The 20,781-nt window shown below is 48.6% G+C and overlaps 1 protein-coding gene across 3 annotated transcripts in view; it reads right to left on the bottom strand.

The window, feature by feature from the left end:
• PPP1R12B (protein phosphatase 1 regulatory subunit 12B) overlaps positions 1–20,781 on the bottom strand; it is a 130,028-nt gene that overhangs the window by 92,368 nt on the left and 16,879 nt on the right. For all 3 annotated transcript variants that reach the window (XM_074163416.1, XM_074163418.1, XM_074163417.1), the window contains exon 2: positions 918–1,048. In XM_074163416.1, coding sequence (XP_074019517.1) covers positions 918–1,048 — 131 coding nt within the window. The remainder of the gene's footprint in view (positions 1–917; positions 1,049–20,781) is intronic.

The following is a 20,781-nucleotide window of genomic DNA, read 5'->3' as shown; positions in this document are numbered from 1 at the left end:
AGATGTGGGGAAGAACTTGTTTGCTGTGAGGGTGGTGAGAGCCTGGCCCAGGTTGCCCAGAGAAGCTGTGGCTGCCCCGTCCCTGGAGGGGTTCAAGGCCAGGTTGGAGGGGGCTTGGAGCAACCTGGTCTGGTGGGAGGTGTCCCTGCCCAGGGCAGGGGGTGGCACTGGGTGGGCTTTAAGGTCCCTTCCAACCCAAACCATTCTATGATTTTATGAAAAAGAAACGATGCTGTTGGTGTATTGGTGACTGCAGAGCCCAGAATGTTGCACTTCTCTCCGCGCAGTCCCCACACACCTGCAGAACCGCTCACATCGGCCTGTCCATGGTAAGAAAATGTAATCGCTTTGCAAAGCCTTAGAACAAGGGTGAGCACTGGTGCAGTCCCCCTTGAATTGTTTTATAGTACACTGGGTATCTACTGCTTGGGGTTTACACCGGAATAGCTAAAGGCATGCGATTACACTAACATACATTTTGTACAGAGACAGATTTATTTTCAGTTAGAGGAATAAAATCCCAAATCACTCTTAGGCAACACTTAAAATTCCGCATGGGCTCCCCGCTGATGGAGGCTCACAGCAAAGACAGGCAGCAGCGGCAGAGCTGGGCTCCGTCACCCGGCCCTGCAGCAGCGTGCCCACCTCTCAGCCGGCCTGTCCCCCTTTGGCTTGGCATTTTAGCTAAAGTACCTAATGGATCATCAGTCGCTGTAATGGGATCAGCAAAAGGCAACCAGTTGCAGGCTCCACCTTAATCCTCACAAAAGAAGAATTCAGTAACAGGAGAAATGCATCTATTTTCAGCATTGCTTCCCAAGACGTTGTATTAGTCTCGGAGCATCAATCGCCCCTGTACCTGCTCTGAAAAGGAGGAAAGTGTGATAACCACCCAGCACAGCCTGAGACTGACTCACTCTGCTATGTTCAGGTAGCCACAGGACGCCACGGCGTGGAGAGGGGTCCAGCCCTCGTTATCCTGCTGGTTCACATTGGCTCCGTTCTCTACAAGGAACTTCACCATGTCCAGGTTCTCATCTATACAGGCCTGAGGGAGAAGGGGAGGGAGGACACACAGGGGAGGGAGGGGTTGAAGAGAAAAGGAAGAAAAAAGAAAAAGTTGTTAGTGTTAAATCAGGTGTAGAGCCTTCATGTGCAGTTTACTGGCAGCAGGCAATTCCTGGGCTGAGTTTCCCACGCTGGGAGCTGGCACGTCTTAAAACGTAAGGTAGCATGAACTGGGGAACTAAAATAAATTAATTTCAAAACTTTCAAAAATTAATTGTAACTCAGAGAGTTCCCAGGTGGACAATCTCTAAATCTGCTCAAGCTTTACTTCTCACCAATTGATCCATTTCCTTCCTCTCCCACACTGTCACCTCCCTGGAGCGGGGACGCACTGTCAAGTTATATATCTGTATTAGTTTCAGGCACAGCATCAAATTCCTCTAAGCAAGGCGAGCTATGTATTTATTTAGATTGCATTGTTCCCTCAAAATGTCAATGAAATAACATCATAACAATGAATAAAATGAGATATCACTAGTGGTAGGGACGAGCTCAAGAAGCCCGACTGAAGCAGACCATCCTGGATTTTGCCCTTGACAGATTTAACCACAGCAAAAGCAGCATTTTAGAGAAGTTAATAACTTCTTTATTCAGCAGTATCCATTCATTTTCCTGAGTATAACAAAGCACAACTTCCCGTCAGCTCCACAGACCCCGTGAGCTACTGAAGGGAAGGACAACCCTTTATTAGCTGCTGCTTTCATTCCAGAGCCTGCATTTACACAGACCTGCTTTGAAGCTGCCAGAAGAAGACCTAGCTAGATTTTCAAGTCTCAGTGCTTCTGTTGGGTGGAATTCCTCCTTCCTCAAATTCCTGGCTACAGCACGTTCTGCGTTGCATTTACAGTTCACTGGAGGCTGCTATTTAAGGATGAGCTGGCAATTTAATACATACATCCAAACGCATGTGCCTCCGTTGGGAAGCACCAAGCCTGAGCAGGAGGAGAAGGACTGGCTGTTTCTGCGTGTCCAGCTACAGGCAGAAACCTAGATCCTCGTTACTAGAGAGAGAATCAGCTTGGTCAAAATTCCTCCAAAATCCCAGTACTCGATTCTTTTATACAGCTTGATGTGGGCACATCTACCAGCTACGGCAGTCAGATGACTTCCAGATGATCATTCTTCTAAAATGAGCAACACTGACTACCCATTCCTATCCCAGCAAGTAATGGAAATGAGGAAATTGCCTCTAATCAACACCCCCCCGCCCCCAAAAGAGACAATCCTACGCTATCAAACACGTTCATCTGCGCTGCACTGCTTATCCGAAAGGAGAGCCGTGCCCTGCACCAGGACACCCAGCCCTTGCTATTGCTACAGCAACGGCAAATCCCAGAGCAGCCCGTTACCCCGCAAACACGACTATCTGCTTGGTTCACAACCCGTGTGAAAGGCTACTCGTGAACTTTAAAAGCAAAAACATTTATACTTCTTGCCCCTAAGGAAGCACGGTCCAGAAAACTGACTCCTGGTACGGTTCCTTGGCAGAGCACATCTCCGGTGGTAGGAAAGGATGTCCCTGGAGCAGCACCAAGCACCCACGTCCAGCCCGTGCCCATGCTGCACCTTTCCTTGCTCTGTTTCAGACTGGTTTAATCTTACTCTTTGCCGGAAAAGCACAAGCATAATTCTAGAAAGGGTTTACTTCAGGGACTGCTCCAAACCCAGAATGGATGAGACTGCCCCTGGGCTGGCTCCATCCACCCTGCCCAGCCCATGGACACTCTCCCACCCTCCGGCACAAAACAGCTTCCTCCTGTAAACCCAGCTCTGGGGAACTTTCCTTATATTATTTCAGGCATGAAAACTGGAAAAAACCTCAGCAACCCAAACCAAAAATACTGGGGATTGAAGAGCATCCCACTGAGGTCGGAGGAGTCCCAGGTCCCAGCACGATGGGGCAGGACACGGTTAGGTCTGAGCAGAGCGGACACAAACCAGGTTCCACCGCCAGCCTCAGGAGCGAGGTTTGCTCCTTTTCCTCTTTTATTTAGATTGTCTGGGTCCAACCTCCTCCTCAAAGCTGGGCTAAGTCTCATGTCAGATCAGGGGTGCTCAGGGGCTGCTCCAGCTGGTTTTTACTGTCTGCGGGGATGGAGACTCCCCGGCGGGTCCGGGCCCCTGTCCCAGCGCTGCAACATCCTCTTGGTGGGGAATTTTTCTTACAATTTTTCTTGCCACAGCTCAACCCCCCGGCTGCAGCAGCACAGATGTTCCCTCCAAGTCCCAGCAGGTGAGAGCAGGAAACACCAGCCAAATATTCAATGACAATGAGCCAGCAATGTGCTCTTGTGGCCAGGAAGGCCAATGGAATCCCGGGCTGCGTAGGGAAGAGTGTGGCCAGTAGGTCGAGGGAAGTCATTCTCCCCCTCTGCTCTGCACTGGTGAGGCCACAACTGGAATACTGCGTCCAGTTCTGGGCTCCCCAGTTCAAGAGAGAGAGGGAACTACTGGAAAGAGTCCAGCGTAGGGCAACTAAGACGATGAAGGGATTGGAGCATCTCCCTTATGAAGAAAGGCTGAGAGAGCTGGGACTCTTTAGCCTGGAGAAGAGAAGGCTGAGGGGAGACCTTATCAATGCTTATAAGTATCTGAAGGGTGGGTTGAAGGAGGATGGAGCCGGACTCTTTTCAGTGGTTCCCAGTGACAGGACGAGGGGCAACGGGCACAAGCTGGAACATAAGAGGTTCCACTCAAATATGAGAAAGAATTTCTTCCCGGTGAGGGTGCCAGAGCCCTGGAACAGGCTGCCCAGGGAGGGTGTGGAGTCCCCTTCTTTGGAGATTTTCAAGACCCGCCTGGATGCAGCCCTGAGTAGCATTCTCTAAGCAATCCTGCTTCAGCAGGGGAGTTGGACTGGATGATCTATACGGTCCCTTCCAACTCTAAAAAAAATTCAGTGAAATTCAGTGAAATTCCAACTGCACAGAGGAACTAAGGGGTGCCCAACGTGCAGGGGATTCATTTTAAGGCGTATTCTAGAAGGGACACATTCCTGTTTTCCATAACCCTGCAAACTACACCAACAAATTTGTTAGGGGCTTATGTCCGTAACAACGCAATCAAACGCAGTAGGAAGGTACAGCGTGTGATGCACAGAGCGTGTGATGCACACAGTGTGTGATGCACAGAGAGGGGGACACGGATACACACAGCAACATAACAATCCCTTCCCAGTTCAAGGAGTGATTTTTGGGGAATTCGATTCTGAGCCTGCAAAACTCAGAGCTAACCTGTATTTTATTGCCACCCATATTTATTGTCATATACTTCAGGTTTTCCCCCAACACATCGCAAACAAATTGCGCTTACAACCTTATTGAGGAGTTATTTACATTTTGACCTGGGAACACAACCGTTATATCTCACTTTCTAAATAAAACTGACTTCATCTAAAAGCGGATTGCTCCAAGAATAGCCAAGAAAAATCCACCCACGCAGTGGTTTCTCCGGAGCACAGTCACTTCTGCCTGACTAAAGAATTATAGCCTCAAAGAAGAATTTTATCAGCCCGGCTGTGACAAAGCAGCGATGGAGACGTCCGGGCCTGGGCACACTCACTGCTCTGCTCTATTTGGTTACGCGTTACCTGCACTTTGAGTGTAAATCTAAATTTAGACTGAAGAATGTCTACGTTGTGAGCCTTGTACATATTTGATAGGGAATTCTATTTACATTATATCACTTAAACCATGCAAATAAAACTGGAAAACAAATGGAAAACAAATCATACGATTTGTGAAAACACTGATTTGTGTTCAAATCATATTCAAATCAGTTCATCAAATCATAAATCAGTTCAAAACACTGATTTCTGTTCAAATCATATGATTTGTGAAAACAAATCATATGATTTGGAAAAGACTGGAAAACAAATCCTATGAAGAGCGGTTGAAGGAGCTGGGACTGTTTAGTTTGAGGAAGAGGAGGCTGAGGGGAGACCTCATCACTCTCTACAACTACTTGAAAGGACACTGTAGAGAGGTTGGTGCTGGTCTCTTCGCACAGGTAATTAATGACAGAACGAGAGGGAACGGCTTCAAGCTCCAGCAGGGTAGGTTTAGACTGAACATTAGGAAAGAATTTTTCCCAGAAAGAGTGGTCGGGCACTGGAACAGGCTGCCCAGGGAGGGGGTTGAGTCACCATCCCTGGATGTGTTTAAGAGCCGTTTAGATGTGGTGTTGGGGGATATGGTGTAGGGGAGAACTTTGTAGAGTAGGGTAGATGGTTGGACTCGATGATCCCAAGGGTCTCTTCCAACCTGGACGATTCTATGATTCTATGATTCTAATACACCCACTGCATCTGCACATGCTGGGAATCGGCCGGGAGAGAGGACCACTTCTTGCTCAAGCCACTGGATATACTGGACTCTAAAATTAAATGTGTGTTTAGATGCATAAAAGAGCCCCCTCCTCACACACACACACACCCCCGCCCCCCCGCCTCTTTCTTTTAAATTTCTGCCTGTTATTGGCCTCGTTGTTCTGCTGGCCCCATCTCGCATGGTTCCTATGGAATGCAGGCTGGAAACAGGAGGGATAATGGGATCAAACCCCACCTGTTCCCACCCGGAGATCTGCAGTAATGTGACTCGCCTGGTTCCTGAGGAGATAAAACAATGACAAAGTGACAAAGCTACACGGGTGCTGACAACAGCAGGCACTCGCTCGGGGAACCGTAACCCACGGCACGCTCAGGGCTTGCCTTTGCCATGAGGATAAAGTCCTCAGCAAAGCAAAGGTGTATTGAGCCCTTAACGGAGCAGCGAGGTATTCTTTAATATCAAAGAAAAATAACCCCCACCCCACCCTTCTGCACCAACGTGTCATGAAAAACTGCTGTGCAAGTTATGTGACCGAGCAATGTGACGCTGCTGGGCAAATATTTATTTTAGTATATTAGTGAGTGACACGTAAGAATAGAAATGAGCCCAGAGCTGAGTAACACAAATGGTTTTTTAAATGATTTGGGGCTGCATTAACAAGGCCAAGTGCCGGGTCCTGCACTTGGGTCACACCAACCCCACGGACGCTCCAGGCTGGGGGCAGAGTGGCTGGAGCTGCCTGGCGGAACAGGACCTGGGGGTGTTGGTTGACCCTCAGCTGAACATGAGCCAGCAGTGTGCCCAGGTGGCCAAGAAGGCCACCAGCATCCTGGCCTGTGTCAGGAACAGCGTGGTAGGACTCGGGAGGTGACCATCTCCCTGGACTGGGCACTGGTGAAGCCCCACCTCGAGTGCTGGGTCCAGTTTTGGGCCCCTCACCACAAAAGAAGGAGGCTGAGGGGAGACCTTCTTGCTCTCTACAACTCCCTGAAAGGAGGGTGTAGCCAGGGGGGTTGGTCTCTTCTCCCAAGTCACAGGCGATAGGACAAGAGGAAACAGCCTTGAGTTGCACGAGGGGAGGTTCAGGTTGGATATTAGGAAAAATTTTTCCACTGAAAGGGTTGTCAAACATTGGAATGGGCTGCCCAGGGCAGGGGTTGAGGCACCATCCCTGGAGGGATTTAAAAGCCGGGTTGACATAGAGCTTAGAGACATGGTTTAGGGATGGTTTTTATCAGAGTTAGGTTGATGGTTGGACTCAATGATCTTAAAGGTCCCTTCCCACCCAGACAATTCTCTGACTCTATGATTCTAACCAGCAGGTGTGACTTCTCACCTGCCTCAAATATCGAAATGCAAGAATTTTTTGCATTTTTATAATATTACATAATACTAATCATATTGGCCCAAATTTGAACAAGTGAGGTGGAGAAGGAGTCTCAGAAAATAGCATTCGACAAACAGAGGCACTGAATAACCCCTGTTCAGTTCTGAAAACCTCATCACTGTCTCATGTAAGAAACTATCAGGCATGCGATTATTTGCATCATTTTTTAGCTGGATGCCCTGAAAGAACACACTGCTTGTATCTTAATAAGCTATGACATATTTAACACCTCTTAGAGCAATAATTATGAGGCCAACAATTGGGATAATGAGAAAAACTGGTAATTTCTAAAGCTCTTCTGAAATTGGAGAACTTTAGAAAACAAGTATAAAAGTTATGACAGATTAAATGGCAGCTTTTAAGGATTGCAATGTATTTCTGTGTATACTTTTAAACTATCAACCAATTAACACTTATATATCGTCACAGAATTCATATTTGCACACACATGAATGGTAGCAATAGTGTCACAGATGACATTTTACCAAGGCATAAAGAACAGCAATTCTCACTGTTTAGAAGTTCTCGGGGCACACACTTGCCCACCTAAAATTTTAGAGAGCCCCGACTGCTGATACCCCTCCAGAAAATCCTGCTTTATTGCGCACATCCGCCAAAATGAAGCACTGCAAAACACCAGGGAAGAAAAATGCATTCGCTGAGCTCCAGAGGGTAAAGCTCATCTTACGGCCGAGCAAAGAGGGTTACCTGAGGTTACTGGAGGTAGGAGAAGAGGACAAAGAGGAAGTAAAAGGGGGAGATGTGTCCTCCTTTAAGTACTATTAATCCTCCAACCTTAAATTTAGGAGAGTGGATAAGTTTAGTAACCCGAGAGGATCTATCGCTATGCAAAGTTCTCCTCTTTGATTTGATGGAGCGTTCCTTGGAACATTGTAAGAATAACTACGTGGGAGAGCAACATCGCGCAGCAGCCACCGGCCCCTCCGACCCCAGGGGCAGGAAAGAAAGTCAAAAAAAGTTGGTTGAGAAGTAACACTGTTTTTTCGGTGGATAGTTATTTAATGCGAGGAAACACTCCCTCCCCTGAAATACACCTGAAAATTGCTTTGCGTAAAGAAAAATATTTCTTTCAATTTTAGGCACCGCTGACCCTCAGCTGCTTGGTCACAGCCGTAGAAGGGGCTAAAAGCAAGGTTAGCTACACAGCACAGCATTTTTGCCTCTAAATTTTTAATTCCTTCTTTATCTTCTTTCTCTGTAAAAGACATAATCCACCCTTTGAGGTGACGAGACAGGTGGGTGTCTGCGGTGACCACCTTCCCCTCTAATCGGAGATCCTCAGCAGCAGAACCTCTTGCCACCCGTGTATTTTCCTTGGCAGCTGGTCGACTCCGAGTGCTTCTGGAACGGCACTAACGTATGACGGTTTTCATGATCTTTGATGCAAACTGCACCCGGTGCCCAGAATTACCCACTAACCGCTCAAAGAAAGTTGGCTCATCCCATTTAAATCCCGGGCATCGCTGGGCGAGACTCCATCCCCAGCTCACGGTGTTCTCCAGCTCCTGGCAGGGGACCAGCATTTAGCAGTTTTTCCATAGGGAGGAAGTGCTCAGTTTCTAAAATTTGCAGATACGGCACATTAGCTTCCCCCTCTTGGATAACAGGTGGAGCCCTTTGCAGCCAGGGACACGCACTGCATAATTTATTATTTTTTTTTTGCCAGTAGCTATTGCCAAGGCATTCTTCTTTCAAGCGTGAGGTTTACATTACAATAACACAACGGGGGACACCAGGAAACGTTACAGAACAACCCTGCAAAGCTCTGCTCCTCTGGCAAGGCTCGGTCAACAACCAGACAAAATCTGATCTTTATCTCGAATGGAACCACGTTATTATAATAGTATTGTCGGTGTTTGCGCCTTCCTCGGAGCACACTGAGCACGTCGTTCCAACATCAGTGACGCGGCAGCTCCGGCCGCTGCCAAAGCCTCTGGTTTGCAGATCTCCCGGGCATCCCTCTGGGACAGCGAGAGGGAGATCAGGGAGTGACAGGAGCCAGACGGGATGAGACTGGAGGGTTCCGAGGACCAAGAACCGAGCTCCAGCGAGGTGCAAACAGCAAAATACTGCTCACTTTCCAGGGGGTGGGTCACATTCAGCAAACCCCGGCCCGTGGCTGGCGTTACATTCCCTCTATATAGAGATAGCAGGGAGGGGAGCAACTGAACTGCCCGACAAATTCCTAAGAAGTTGCTTGGGATCAGCTGAGTGAAAAAAAAACCCCATCTTATTTTTGCCTCTCCGTGGGGAAAGGGGCTGTTACGAACCCCGGAGCCGTGGCAATAATTGAAATAATCGCACATCAGCCACGCTGTCACGGGCACCCACGTGAAGGCAACCGTTTTCTCCACGCCTTCCCCAGCGTTACGGGAGTTTAAGGTAAATACACGGCCAACGTTCAGTGCAGCTGCTCTCAGGCAGAAGGGTTCTCGCCAGCGTTTCAGCCCTGCATCCAGCCTCCGGCCCCTTCGCTGCCGTCTCCCCGCACGAGGTGGTGGCACCGCGTACAGTAGCGCGTGGAACAGGGGTGAACTTGGCCCAGAGAGCACCGCGTTTCTAAAGGCAGCCCCACCGAGTAAATATTTAGTTTACAAACAGTATGTCACATCACCCAGTGTCATACGAGCATGTAATAAAATAGCAGCAGCGCGCATACAAGAGCCCGGAATCAAAGTCAGCCAGGAAACCTGTAATAACTGCTGCGGTTTTAATTTTGGTTATATTTAATTCCCTGGTGCTCCCTCCTTGGTTGGTCAGGATTTGAGAGACAGAACCCATGCATTCTGTGCAACCTGCTCTGGGTGGACCTGCTTTGGCAGGGGGGTTGGACTAGATGATCTCTGGAGGTCCCTTCCAACCCTATATGATTCTGTGATTTTCTCAAGACGGAGGAAAGATGGAAGAAGGGAAAAGAAGAAAGGGCTCCACGCTTGGCTCCTGGGCCAGGTGTTTCTCCTGTGAATACACCAGTCTTGTGGCAGAGCCCTTCTCGGTGACCGCTCTGCGCAGGAGAGTGAGAATTTCATACCCCTCCTGTGTGGGACTCCCGGGTCGCCGTCCTCATGGGTCCCACACAGAACCCAGACTTGGCAGCTCCACTCTTCACACAGAAATACAACACAAACTACTCGTCAGACACATCCCAGCTTTTTTAATCGAGTATTAGAGACCTCAGGCCAGTAGAGGCCACGCTTCGTCTCTTCTTAATTACTCCAGTATTCATCTCTTGAGCTTCCCAGGAGCATGTCACCTCTTGGCCCGTGCAAAATCAGACTGTGCTGTTAAATCAGACTGCTCAGGAACCCCCCAGTATTAATTCTTTTACTAGATTCTCCTCCAATCCAGAAATCGAGTGTTGATGCCATCTTCAAAGTTCCTGACACCTCCAGCCCTCCCCTGCCATGGTTTTTCTGCCTCTGTTCCATCACTGATTCTAATTTCTGTAACTATTAAGTAAAAGTATTAATGAACACCTCTGAGATTGTTCCACACAGCCCTACATCCATGCTGCAGCATTCCTGCCCCCATCTTCAGGACCCTTCTCCATACGTCGGTTTGCCCAGAAAACCACTCCATTCTTCCATGTGGTGAAACAGTTTTTAGACGACGAGATCCTCAGAGCAGGGACCATCTGTGATTGTTTAAAGAGCTCCAGCTCCCAACACCCCCCAGTGCCAGTCCAGTACAGACCAGCAGCAGACACACCAGTGAACACTGCAGTCGAAAGGACCTCAGGAGACTTCTAGGCTGATGCCTCCTGCTCCAGGCAGGGTCTGCAGGGACTTCTCGCCAGCGGCCCAGGCTGTGGCTGTGCGGACGTGTGGCTGTGCGTATATCTACACATCTATATCTACACACACACACAGACACTCAGATTTATTCTCTGTAAAAACTTCACAGTGCTGGGGAAGGACCAGCACACACAGATTTGTGTCATGTCTGCAGCCACTCTGATCCAGATCTGACTCACCTCCATTGCTTAGATGCTTTATTTGCACAAGCCTCTAGTTTTTTCCTCCTGAATGATGTTCTCATGCTGGAAACCTGACCCAGACTCATTTGGGTGGCAGAGGCTGCACCACCCATGAGCTACAAAAGATTCTGCATTAGATATGGGGCGACAAAAGTGGGGTTTGTTCACAGGAACCAAGCACACCCTTTCCTAACTACCAGTGGGGCTGTTTTTGACAAGATCAGACAGATCCACATCACACTCAAACTGATTAAAAGGTTTTCTTTGGGCTAAATGAAGAGCCAGAGAGTTACCGCAGAGAAAACAGGCCATAAAAAGCATTAAAAGCAGAACATTCTCTGTGTGCATGCAAACACAGCCTTGAATTCAACCCGAGACCCCCACAACAGCTCCCATAGGTGTAAATCCAGGCCGCCAGGTCCCTCCTGCCCCAGCCAGATGTTCCCTTGCCTTGGACAAGATTTATTTCATCCACATTTTCAAAGTGTAGAGAAACAGATGTACCCAGAGTGTGTTGCCTGTCTAAGGTAGGTGGGATGTATCACCCTCACGGTACCCGGCCTTTCCCACTGCCTGCAGACCCCCATAAAGCCATTTACAGCAGGAGGAGATGAATCCCACCCTCAACGACTTACCAGCAGGCACAGGAGCCACCTCCAAGAGCCAAGATTTACCAGGTCGCTCCTTAACCTGAGGCTCGAGACGGTTTTCTTTACCACAACCTTGTGCCATATAATTAGTGCAACTAGAGCTTTTTGAGGAGTTTTAAAAACGGTTAAAGAGTTACTGCGAACCAGAGGGTGGCACTGATACCAGCAGCAACATTAACTGTTAATAGACTGGGCTGGAGGAATTAGCAGGCCAGTTAAGTCATGCTGTCACAACACATAGGTCACAGTCAAAGGGATTAAATGACAAGACTTACTTCTCTACTGTTCTCCTGTCATAAGTCTAAAATATATGGAACAAGGTTAGCCAGGAGAGGAAGGAGTCACTCTTCCACTGAATGCAAAGTAAGAGTAAATACATGATGTCAACACAGACTGCAAACCAGCCAGCGCTCCACAAAGGCAGGCGAGCCCGGTGACAGCCGAACAGCAGCAGGGTTAAATCTGGGAACACAGAGAGAGGAGTTCACAGAAAACAAAGAGAAAAGCTCTCCCAAAATAGCCCTGCAACTGTCACCACTAGCGACTGTCAGCACTGGAAGGTATGACCTTGCCATTGTGTCTCATGATCCCCGCTCTGCTCTTAAGGGGGCATTTGTCAGAACTGGCGCTACCAAAAATTCCCCTTCCAAGTGCTCCTGTATCTCCGGCAGCACGGATTGCGCTCGCCAGGGATGTGGGAACAACCAACAGCTCGTACTGTTGCTCCTGCAGAAACACTCCTGTACCTCCCCCTTCTCTCTTCTCAGCCCCGGCGTTAGGGTGCCCTTATGGCTATGACATCCTGCACTGGCACCTGGTTTAAAAATCTTTACGATTTAAAATCCTTGTGCAAATCTAATTCTGACACAATTGCATTAGAACCAGCAGAAAGAGGTGTATTCTGTTTTAAAGAGAGCAGGGGGAAAGGGAGGGAAATGGGATAAAAAGGGTATTATTCATTTTCTCGTCTGATTAATTAGCTGTTTCTTCATTTTTTGACAGCGCTTGAGTCATACTTCTCATGTAAGCAGGGAAAGAAATATGGATTATGTCAGATTTTTCCATTGGAATAAACCCCACAACAACTACAAGTACTCAGCAGTATCCATGCCAGTCATCAAAAGAAACCAACAACAAATCTCTTCGAATGATTAGCACAACAAAACCGCCAGTAGAGCACAAGGGAAGAGAGGAGTACGTGCAAAGGCATAATTATTTCATGAACGTAGCATTTTCAAGATGAAATAGCAGCACGAAATGTCAGGTGGGGAACTGCTTTGAATAGAAGCCACATTTTGAAACTCTCCACGCCTTTGTACGTGTGCGGGGGGACATCACCTTATTTAAAAGGAGGTGGATGTAAATATCTACCGCACCGGGCTATGGATGGCTTAGCTAAACGTCTGTGAAATTCTCTGTAATTATCAGGAGTTCTGCTGCAGCTCTGCAGCCCTGGCACTGGCAGTGAGTGCCGAAGCCCCAGGCTTCACCCCCCCAGGGCTGGTACACGGTCCGAATCCAGCGAGGGGGGCTCAGGGTGGTAGCGCTGCCAGCTCGGCTTCTCCGGGACAGAGGAACCACCGCTGGAGAGAAGAGAAGGTCAGTTGGACACTCACACACTGCGTTACCGAAATGGAAAGAAAACGGGAAGAAAGCTAAACTGCCCTGTTCTTACTTCTGCCAGGACGACAGGCACAGGCGTGCAGGTTTGCCATCTTTTTGCTCCTCATTTAACATTTCTAATCAAAGAGCATTTTGGCAAATGAACGAAGATCATTCGTTGAATGATCCGCAAATGAATGAAGATTGGCAAGGACCACAGCTGTAAGTGTTTCTCTACGCAAACAGCCACAGGGATCAACCCCTCATGCCAGCCCCTCCAGCCTCGTATTATTTGTGCTCCCACGTGTCCAGCAACCTCCCCTGAATTCACCTCTCGTTCAAACAGGACCCAATACAGTGATTTTCCACTTCCATCCTGCTTTTCTTCTCCAGCCGATGGCCTGGTTTGCCATTCGCATTCACAGACCAGAAGACGTAGCCCTAAACCAGAGACAGGCCATGTGGGACTGACTTTAAAATCCAATCTAGATTAGCATTTTACTCTCTTCCTTTTCATCATCTTCATCCCCCTAATTCCAACATGATTTTTAATACCCATTATTTCAACAGCGGTTGGAGGCTAATACTTTGTACCATCTGAGAAGAGCTTGAAACGAATCCAGTACTTGATCAACTGCCAACACTAAAAATAAAGACTTTCTGTCACTAAAAAGCAGGGACTGCCAGTTTTCTAATGGGGTAGAGCAGCATTAGCTTTTCAAGTCTCACCAGTTCAGTCATTCTGACCACTAAGTATGTCATTTCTCTCCCACTCAGCCAGCGCTCTCTGGCACTGGATCAAGACAGTATATATAAAATCTTGCCCTTAAATTACTGAAATTTTAGTTCCTGCCTGAAATAACTCTACGTTTCATAATTAGAAAGCTCACAAGCATTTCACTCCGGTGTGGAAAATGGAAGTTTAGCTACCGCAGGTTTGCTTAGCAAAGAAACATTCTAACAGCCCCCTTGGTCTTCAGCTCTACAGGTGCCACACCGGTGGCAACGCTGCACCTACTTAATGCGGTTCCTAAAGGCACTTTTACAAGTCAAGCAAAATATATATCTGCGGTTTCTGCCATCAGCTGTATTACATAAACATATTCCGCATTTCCAAGATGTACCCTTCGATCAGCTTCAGCCAAAGCAAGGTGCTCCCCTGTACCCAGGGCTGACACTCGCCCCATTGCCTTGAACGGCGACCGGAGGTTGCAGAGCAGCGTGGCGAGGCCAACGCCAAATGAAGGCTAACACTGTCAATAATGGGGAAAAAATATAAATAGCACTTTTCAGCCCCCTTGGCAAGGTTACTCCTCTCACACCATACCTGCGAGAAGGGTGAGAAGAGCTGGGAAGGCACGACAGGGCACAGCAGGGCCACTCCGTGCTCCAGCAACAACCCTCTATGGGAAGAGGCTCTCTTGGTCTTCTCGTAACTGGTCAGAGACATGGAAAAACAGCTGCAAATGGTTTTAGCTCCAGCTTGGCAAACCACAGATGAGATTTGTGTTACCTATCTATAGACCTCAAAGACAGACAGAGAAATCTCTGCTGGTCACTTCAGGCTTTCTTTGCCTCTCCCACGGCAGGACTTTGCGCAGGCTCTGCTGGCTGAAGCCAGGGCTGCCTTCGTCCTGCCTTGTCGCACCCCTGGCCAGCAGTCCCCCGGCAAGGGCCACCGACACTCATTTGATACCCCACTACACAGATCCAGGAGCCAAACTGGCTCGCAGTGGGACCAGACAAGCGCTTACACTGCTATGAAAAGCATATGACAAGAGCAGCAGGAAGGGCAGGACCGAGACAGTCTTAAGCTGCTACATAACATAAGCTGTCCATTCCCCCGGACAGAGAGCTCACCCCGCGTATGGCCCAGGGGAAACTGCTTTTTCAACAGAGAAGGCAACAAAGCCACTCTAGGGCCGGTGTCGCTTCCACAGAAACCAGCTCTTCCTCGCAGACGCCAAAGCTCATGTAGGGGAAGCACCACGAGCTCCTGCAAACGCCGAGAAGTGCCCAATTAGCACTAAATAAAGGCAAAGATGAAGAAAAGAGTGACTTTACGCAGAAACACCTCAACTCGCCCACAAATGAAAAGAAAGAGGAGATTCCTTTGGTGGATTCATAGACAGTTTATTCAGAAGCAGAATGCTATCCCTGGATTTCGTGCACATCATTGTCCTGCAGCCACATCAGGTTTTGTTCCAACATCTGAATCTCACCTTTGTGGCCAAGAAAAAAAAAACACAAATTGGTTTATAAAAAGAAAACCCTACACTCCGTAATTCTACTTATTCATTCTCGTTGCCAACCCTGCAGCGCCTGGGAAAACTGAAATTTTCTTCTTGGCAGTTACAGCTTCAGATGGCTCAATGCTCTCTCAGTACCAGTGCCGTGCTCCTCGGGGCTCAGCAGAAATCACACCCCAGACAGACTGGCAGCAGCTTCCTCGGGCATTTCCCAGTCCCGTGTGACGCAGAGCCTTCCCGTTCAAGTGAACCGATGGATTTTCTGGGTTTTGCCATTCTTCCTGCCTGGTACCTGACCCAGAGACTGGGATCCACCAGGGCTCAACTGCCAGGAAGCATCCTCATTCCCAGCAGAAAAAAGCACCACCTCAATCACAGGACACAGGATTTTCTTTGGTGCGTAACAAATGATGGAGCAGACAAAGAGGGTGCTGGATAAAGAAATCTTTCTAAAAAGGAAGTGATTCCACATTTCTTCCTGACAGGACTGTAGCTGAGGTTTTCCTGGCGTTTCTGTTCCCAGTGCAGTCATAGAATCATCCAGGTTGGAAGAGACCCTTGGGATCATCGAGTCCAACCATCTACCCTACTCTACAAAGTTCTCCCCTACACCATATCCCCCAACACCACATCTAAACGGCTCTTAAACACATCCAGGGATGGTGACTCAACCCCCTCCCTGGGCAGCCTGTTCCAATGCCCGACCACTCTTTCTGGGAAAAATTCTTTCCTAATGTTCAGTCTAAACCTACCCTGCTGGAGCTTGAAGCCGTTCCCTCTCGTTCTGTCATTAATTACCTGTGCCAAGAGACCAGCACCAACCTCTCTACAGTGTCCTTTCAAGTAGTTGTAGAGAGTGATGAGGTCTCCCCTCAGCCTCCTCTTCCTCAAACTAAACAGTCCCAGCTCCTTCAACCGCTCTTCATAGGATTTGTTTTCCAGGCCCTTCACCAGCTTCGTTGCCCTCCTCTGCACTCGCTCCAGCACCTCGATATCTCTCTTGGATTGAGGTGCCCAAAACTGGACACAATACTTCAGGTGTGGCCTCACCAGTGCCGAGTACAGGGGGACAGTCACCTCCCTACTTCTGCTGGTCACGCTATTTCTAAAGTCACATGGATTTGCAACATCACTGAACATGGTACAGCTTTAAGGACATGTTTTCTTTTAAATGCTAGTGAAACCTCAATATAATTTGCTATTACAGTAGAAGTTAAGCTATTTATTTTCTTAAAACATAGTGAAAAAACCCCTAACTAAACTCATCAATTTAAGGTCTGGACCACAGCTGGATTTTTAGAGTGGTAAGTGAAGGAGAAGACAGGAGCTGCCAACCCTACAACAGTCTGCAGATCTCTTTGGTAACAAACTTTTCAAGAAATCCCGATACTGGAAAACCACATGTGCTCGATACGTGTTTGAGAATCCCACCCACATGAGTTTTCAAATGGCAGCCACACTTTCAGGCAGAGTTCACTTGAACTTGCCTTTATTCATGGGGAAAAAAAGAAGAAACAAAAGAAACAAACAATTGACACTATTAGGGCTGCTCAATCCATAGGAAAGCGTCTTTCTTGCTTTGTTGTTTGGTTTTGTTTGTTTGTTTTGTTTTTTTTTAAATCCTGTTGGAAACACACTAAAGCAAATCTCAGCACAGCCACCAGTAACAAAATCCTTCACGGAGGGTTTCTGAGCACACCAGCCTCCTGCTGCCATCAGCAGCACAACCAGAGGCCAGGGACTCTGTTCCGGTGATGCCCATGGAAAGAGAGAGATGGTGGCCACCACGGTGCTGAGAAGAAGCGATCTATTAAAGAAAGCGACCTGTAGAATAAGGTCACCAAGAGGGACAATTGGTGCTTGAATGATAGTTCCTTGCTAGAGCCGTGCAGGGACGCTGTCACACAGTAACCGAGCACTGCAAGGCATCAAGGACACAGCAGGACACCAGATCTCCTGCTGGTTTGAAAGGTGGACACAACTAAGGTGTCAGCTTTCCCCAGTGACATTAATGACGTTTTGAGTCTAATCAAGACCTGTGATCAAGGAAATACAGACCTGATGCAAACTTTGATGTTTTCACAAGAGCAAGGTAAGCCCAGTTACTTGCTCCACACCGCGCTCCTGCCCTGTGTGGTTCAGATACCAGCAGCCTGGTGTGAACTCCCGATGGAGTGCTCCGTCAGGACCTTCCCAGTGTCACACAGCCCTGGGTAGCACATGCTGAAAAAATGATGCAGCCAGAAAGGGCAGAGAAACGAACGTGCCCAGCAAAGGGAGGAGTGTCGGGGCAGAGCGGGCTCCCCACCTGTAACCACCACGTACAGAAGCAGAGCCAGGCACTGACCCGGCTCCCAGCTGAACCGCAGCCATTGCTCAGCCTAAAGAAGAACAAAACCCAGAGGAAGCTCAGCCAGAGGATGGTGATGTCCGTGTTTATTGCACTGTGCTACCTGTGTGTCAGTGCCTTGGGGGTGGGTGGCACAGGCAACCCTCACAAACAAGTGCCATAACCTGGAGGGTGACCAGGAGAAATTTAGGAGGGCAAGGCTTGTTGACAAAGCCCCACTTCTAGAGCCATGAAACAGTCTCAGTTCTGAGTGCATCACCCCGTTTCTGCTGAAGAGGGAAGAGACACAAGGAGCATCACACAGGAGGACTTTCAGAGGTATCACAATGCAGCCCCATCTCCGTGCCAGCTGTGACAGAAGAGCTCAAGGGAAGCAGCAGTGAGCTGATGGCTGGGAGAACACAGAATCTCAGGATGGTTTGCATTGGAAGGGACCTTAAAGACCATCTGGTGCAGGGACACCTCCCACCAGACCATGGCTTAAAGCCCTGTCCAACCTGGCCTTGAACCCCTCCAGGGATGGGGCAGCCACAGCTTCTCGGGGCAACCTGGGCCAGGCTCTCACCACCCTCACAGCAAAGAAGTTCTTCCCCACATGTCAGCTCAATCTCCCCTCTTTCAGTTTGAAGCCCTTACCCCTCATCCTATCCCTACATGCCCTTGTGAAAAGTCCCTCCCCAGCTTTCCTGGAGCCCCCTGAGGGACTGGAAGGGGCTCAAAGGTCTCCTCGGAGCCTTCCCTTCTCCAGGCTGAACCCCCCCAACTCTCTCAGCCTGTCCTCCCAGCAGAGGGGCTCCAGCCCTCCCAGCATCTCCGTGGCCTCGTCTGGTCCCGCTCCAACAGGTCCATGTCCTTCTGATGTTGGTGGCCCCAGAGCTGGAGGCAGCACTGGGGGGTTGTCTACCCAGAGCGGAGCAGAGGGGCAGAATCCCCCCCATCGCCCTGCTGGCCACGCTGCTGGGGATGAGCCCGGGGGGCAGGGGGCTTTCTGGGCTGCCAGCCCACATTGCCAGGGTATGTGGAGCTTCTCATCCACCAATACCCCCAAGTCCTTCTCCTCAGGGCTGCTCTCCATCCATGCATCTTTCTCACTGGGAACATGACCGCATGTCCCCAAGCCCATGGACACATCCCTGGTTGCAGGCTGGGATCCCAGCACGAAGCAAGACCAAGGCCACGAGCAAGTGATTTCGTGACACAGAGAGATGGGGGGTGACAGCCATGGACTGTGTGGTGACCTGGCTGCTGGAGACGTGACAGACACACAGCCAGGAGAGGCACTAGAACCAAAATGGCTTGTGTTAGAAGGTTGGACAGTAGCACTTCTTGTGTATCACTCCTGGAAATCACATCACGTCTACGTCTAGGACCAGGCAAATGAATAAGTAGCAAGTGTCTCAATGTATAGCTGAGATCGAAAGGAGGAGTCATTGGGAAGAGAAGAAACTCCTGGAATAGGGAGAGATCTTACCAAATCCAAAAAGAACCAATACATTAGTGGATGGTGTAATACAGAATAGCAGATATATGGGAAATTGTGATATTTTGGAAAAGAGCCACCAAGGCCTTTACAGAGGGAAGTCATAGGACAGAAAGCCCCTGGAGTCCTCCAAAGGGTACATAAGAACCAAGGTAAGGGAGATCCAGGTGATACAACCCACAGGGACCTCCTAAAGGCTTCTCACCAAGCCCCCCACCAAGGCTCCTAAAGACACTGAATTACACGGGTAAGAGGGAAGATCGTTGCACGATTAAATGAATTTTCATGATGGGGAGACCAGAATACGTGATAGATTTTCTTCCTGGAGATCTCTGCAGAAATCTTTCCTCATTCTGCCAGATGGAAGGACCTGGAAGATGAAACTACTCGAGGGGGTAAAGAAAAGGATGAACTTGAAGAATCTTAAAATCCTAAGCAACTGGTGATAAAATGGCAGATGAAATTCAATGCAGATCACTGTAGAGTGAATCACAGGCAAAAAATACACCTAACGTCATATAACAAAGTGAAAGGCTCTGAGCTTATTACTGCCATTCAGAAAAAAGCTCTTAGGATTATAACAAATAGCTGTAGGAAAACATCAGCTCCAAGCTCAGAAATCAAAGCAAATTCTAGAAATTATTTGGAATGGAACAAAACAAAGCAGAAAATATCACGAGGCCCATGTGTAATGGTGTACTAGATTTTCAGTATCATTAGAAATTCTAGTCTCTACAACTAAAAGATACGTAGACATGAATGGGACATGAATTAGAAAAAGCTTAACTTTAAAAAATGGGGAAAAAACCCCAATAGCCTCCAGACAGCTTTTCGCATTTTCCAAAAGCATTTCTACCGTGGCATCACAAATACAATTTATAGTATTTGTAGGGCACCACAGAAATAAACAATTCTTTGGGGAAAAAAAAAAAAAAGCTGACTAAAGAAGACTCAGAAAGATAAGAAGAGAACAAGCTGTAAAAGGTTTGGGGAAAGCAGGAGGCTGGCTCTCCATCCGCCCCATGCTCTGCTGGAACCTCGGCCCACCACAGCAGTCCCGGGACACAGGACACGGTCGCGGAGGAGAGCACAGGACTCAGTCCAGCCGAAGAAACCCTGAGCCTCCGTAAACACCCCTCTGAAAGTTTCATCAGCACAGACTAACGAGGCCCAGCTCCCTTCCTCCCGGTCAACTAAAACGTAGAAACAGAGATCACGTCATACCAGGGTGAGGTGGAAGCACAGCAGAGAAGGTGGAGAGCTCCAGGGAACAGAGCCAGACTCAGAGTGCTCCTGACAAACCTTCTTACAACAAAGAGAAATGGGAAAATCCCTGCACTGAGATGTGGGAGATGGTGGGAGACGTCTGAAGGCCAAAAAAGGCCAAAAAGGACCATGCAGCAGAGAGATCGCCGACTCGATACCCACTGGGACCACCACGCTGCTGTGTGACAGGTCTCACTCCTGCAAAAACATCTCTGCTCCTGCTGGGTCTTGGCCACCATGGCCACCATGTCACGTCAGCTCCCACAGCTCCCCCGCTACAGGGAGCATGCTCTTGCTTAGGGTCTTCATCTCTCAAAGCAACATTTACTAAATATATTGTTACAGCATTAATGATTGGTACCATTACTTCTAATTTTGCTTTACCATCCCCTCATCTCCGTCCC

The sequence above is a fragment of the Numenius arquata genome, chromosome 24 (assembly GCF_964106895.1).
Source record: "Numenius arquata chromosome 24, bNumArq3.hap1.1, whole genome shotgun sequence".
Taxonomy (NCBI): Eukaryota; Metazoa; Chordata; class Aves; order Charadriiformes; family Scolopacidae; genus Numenius; species Numenius arquata.
Note: the sequence above shows the minus strand (reverse complement) of the source record. Positions and strands in the feature narration are given on the sequence as shown.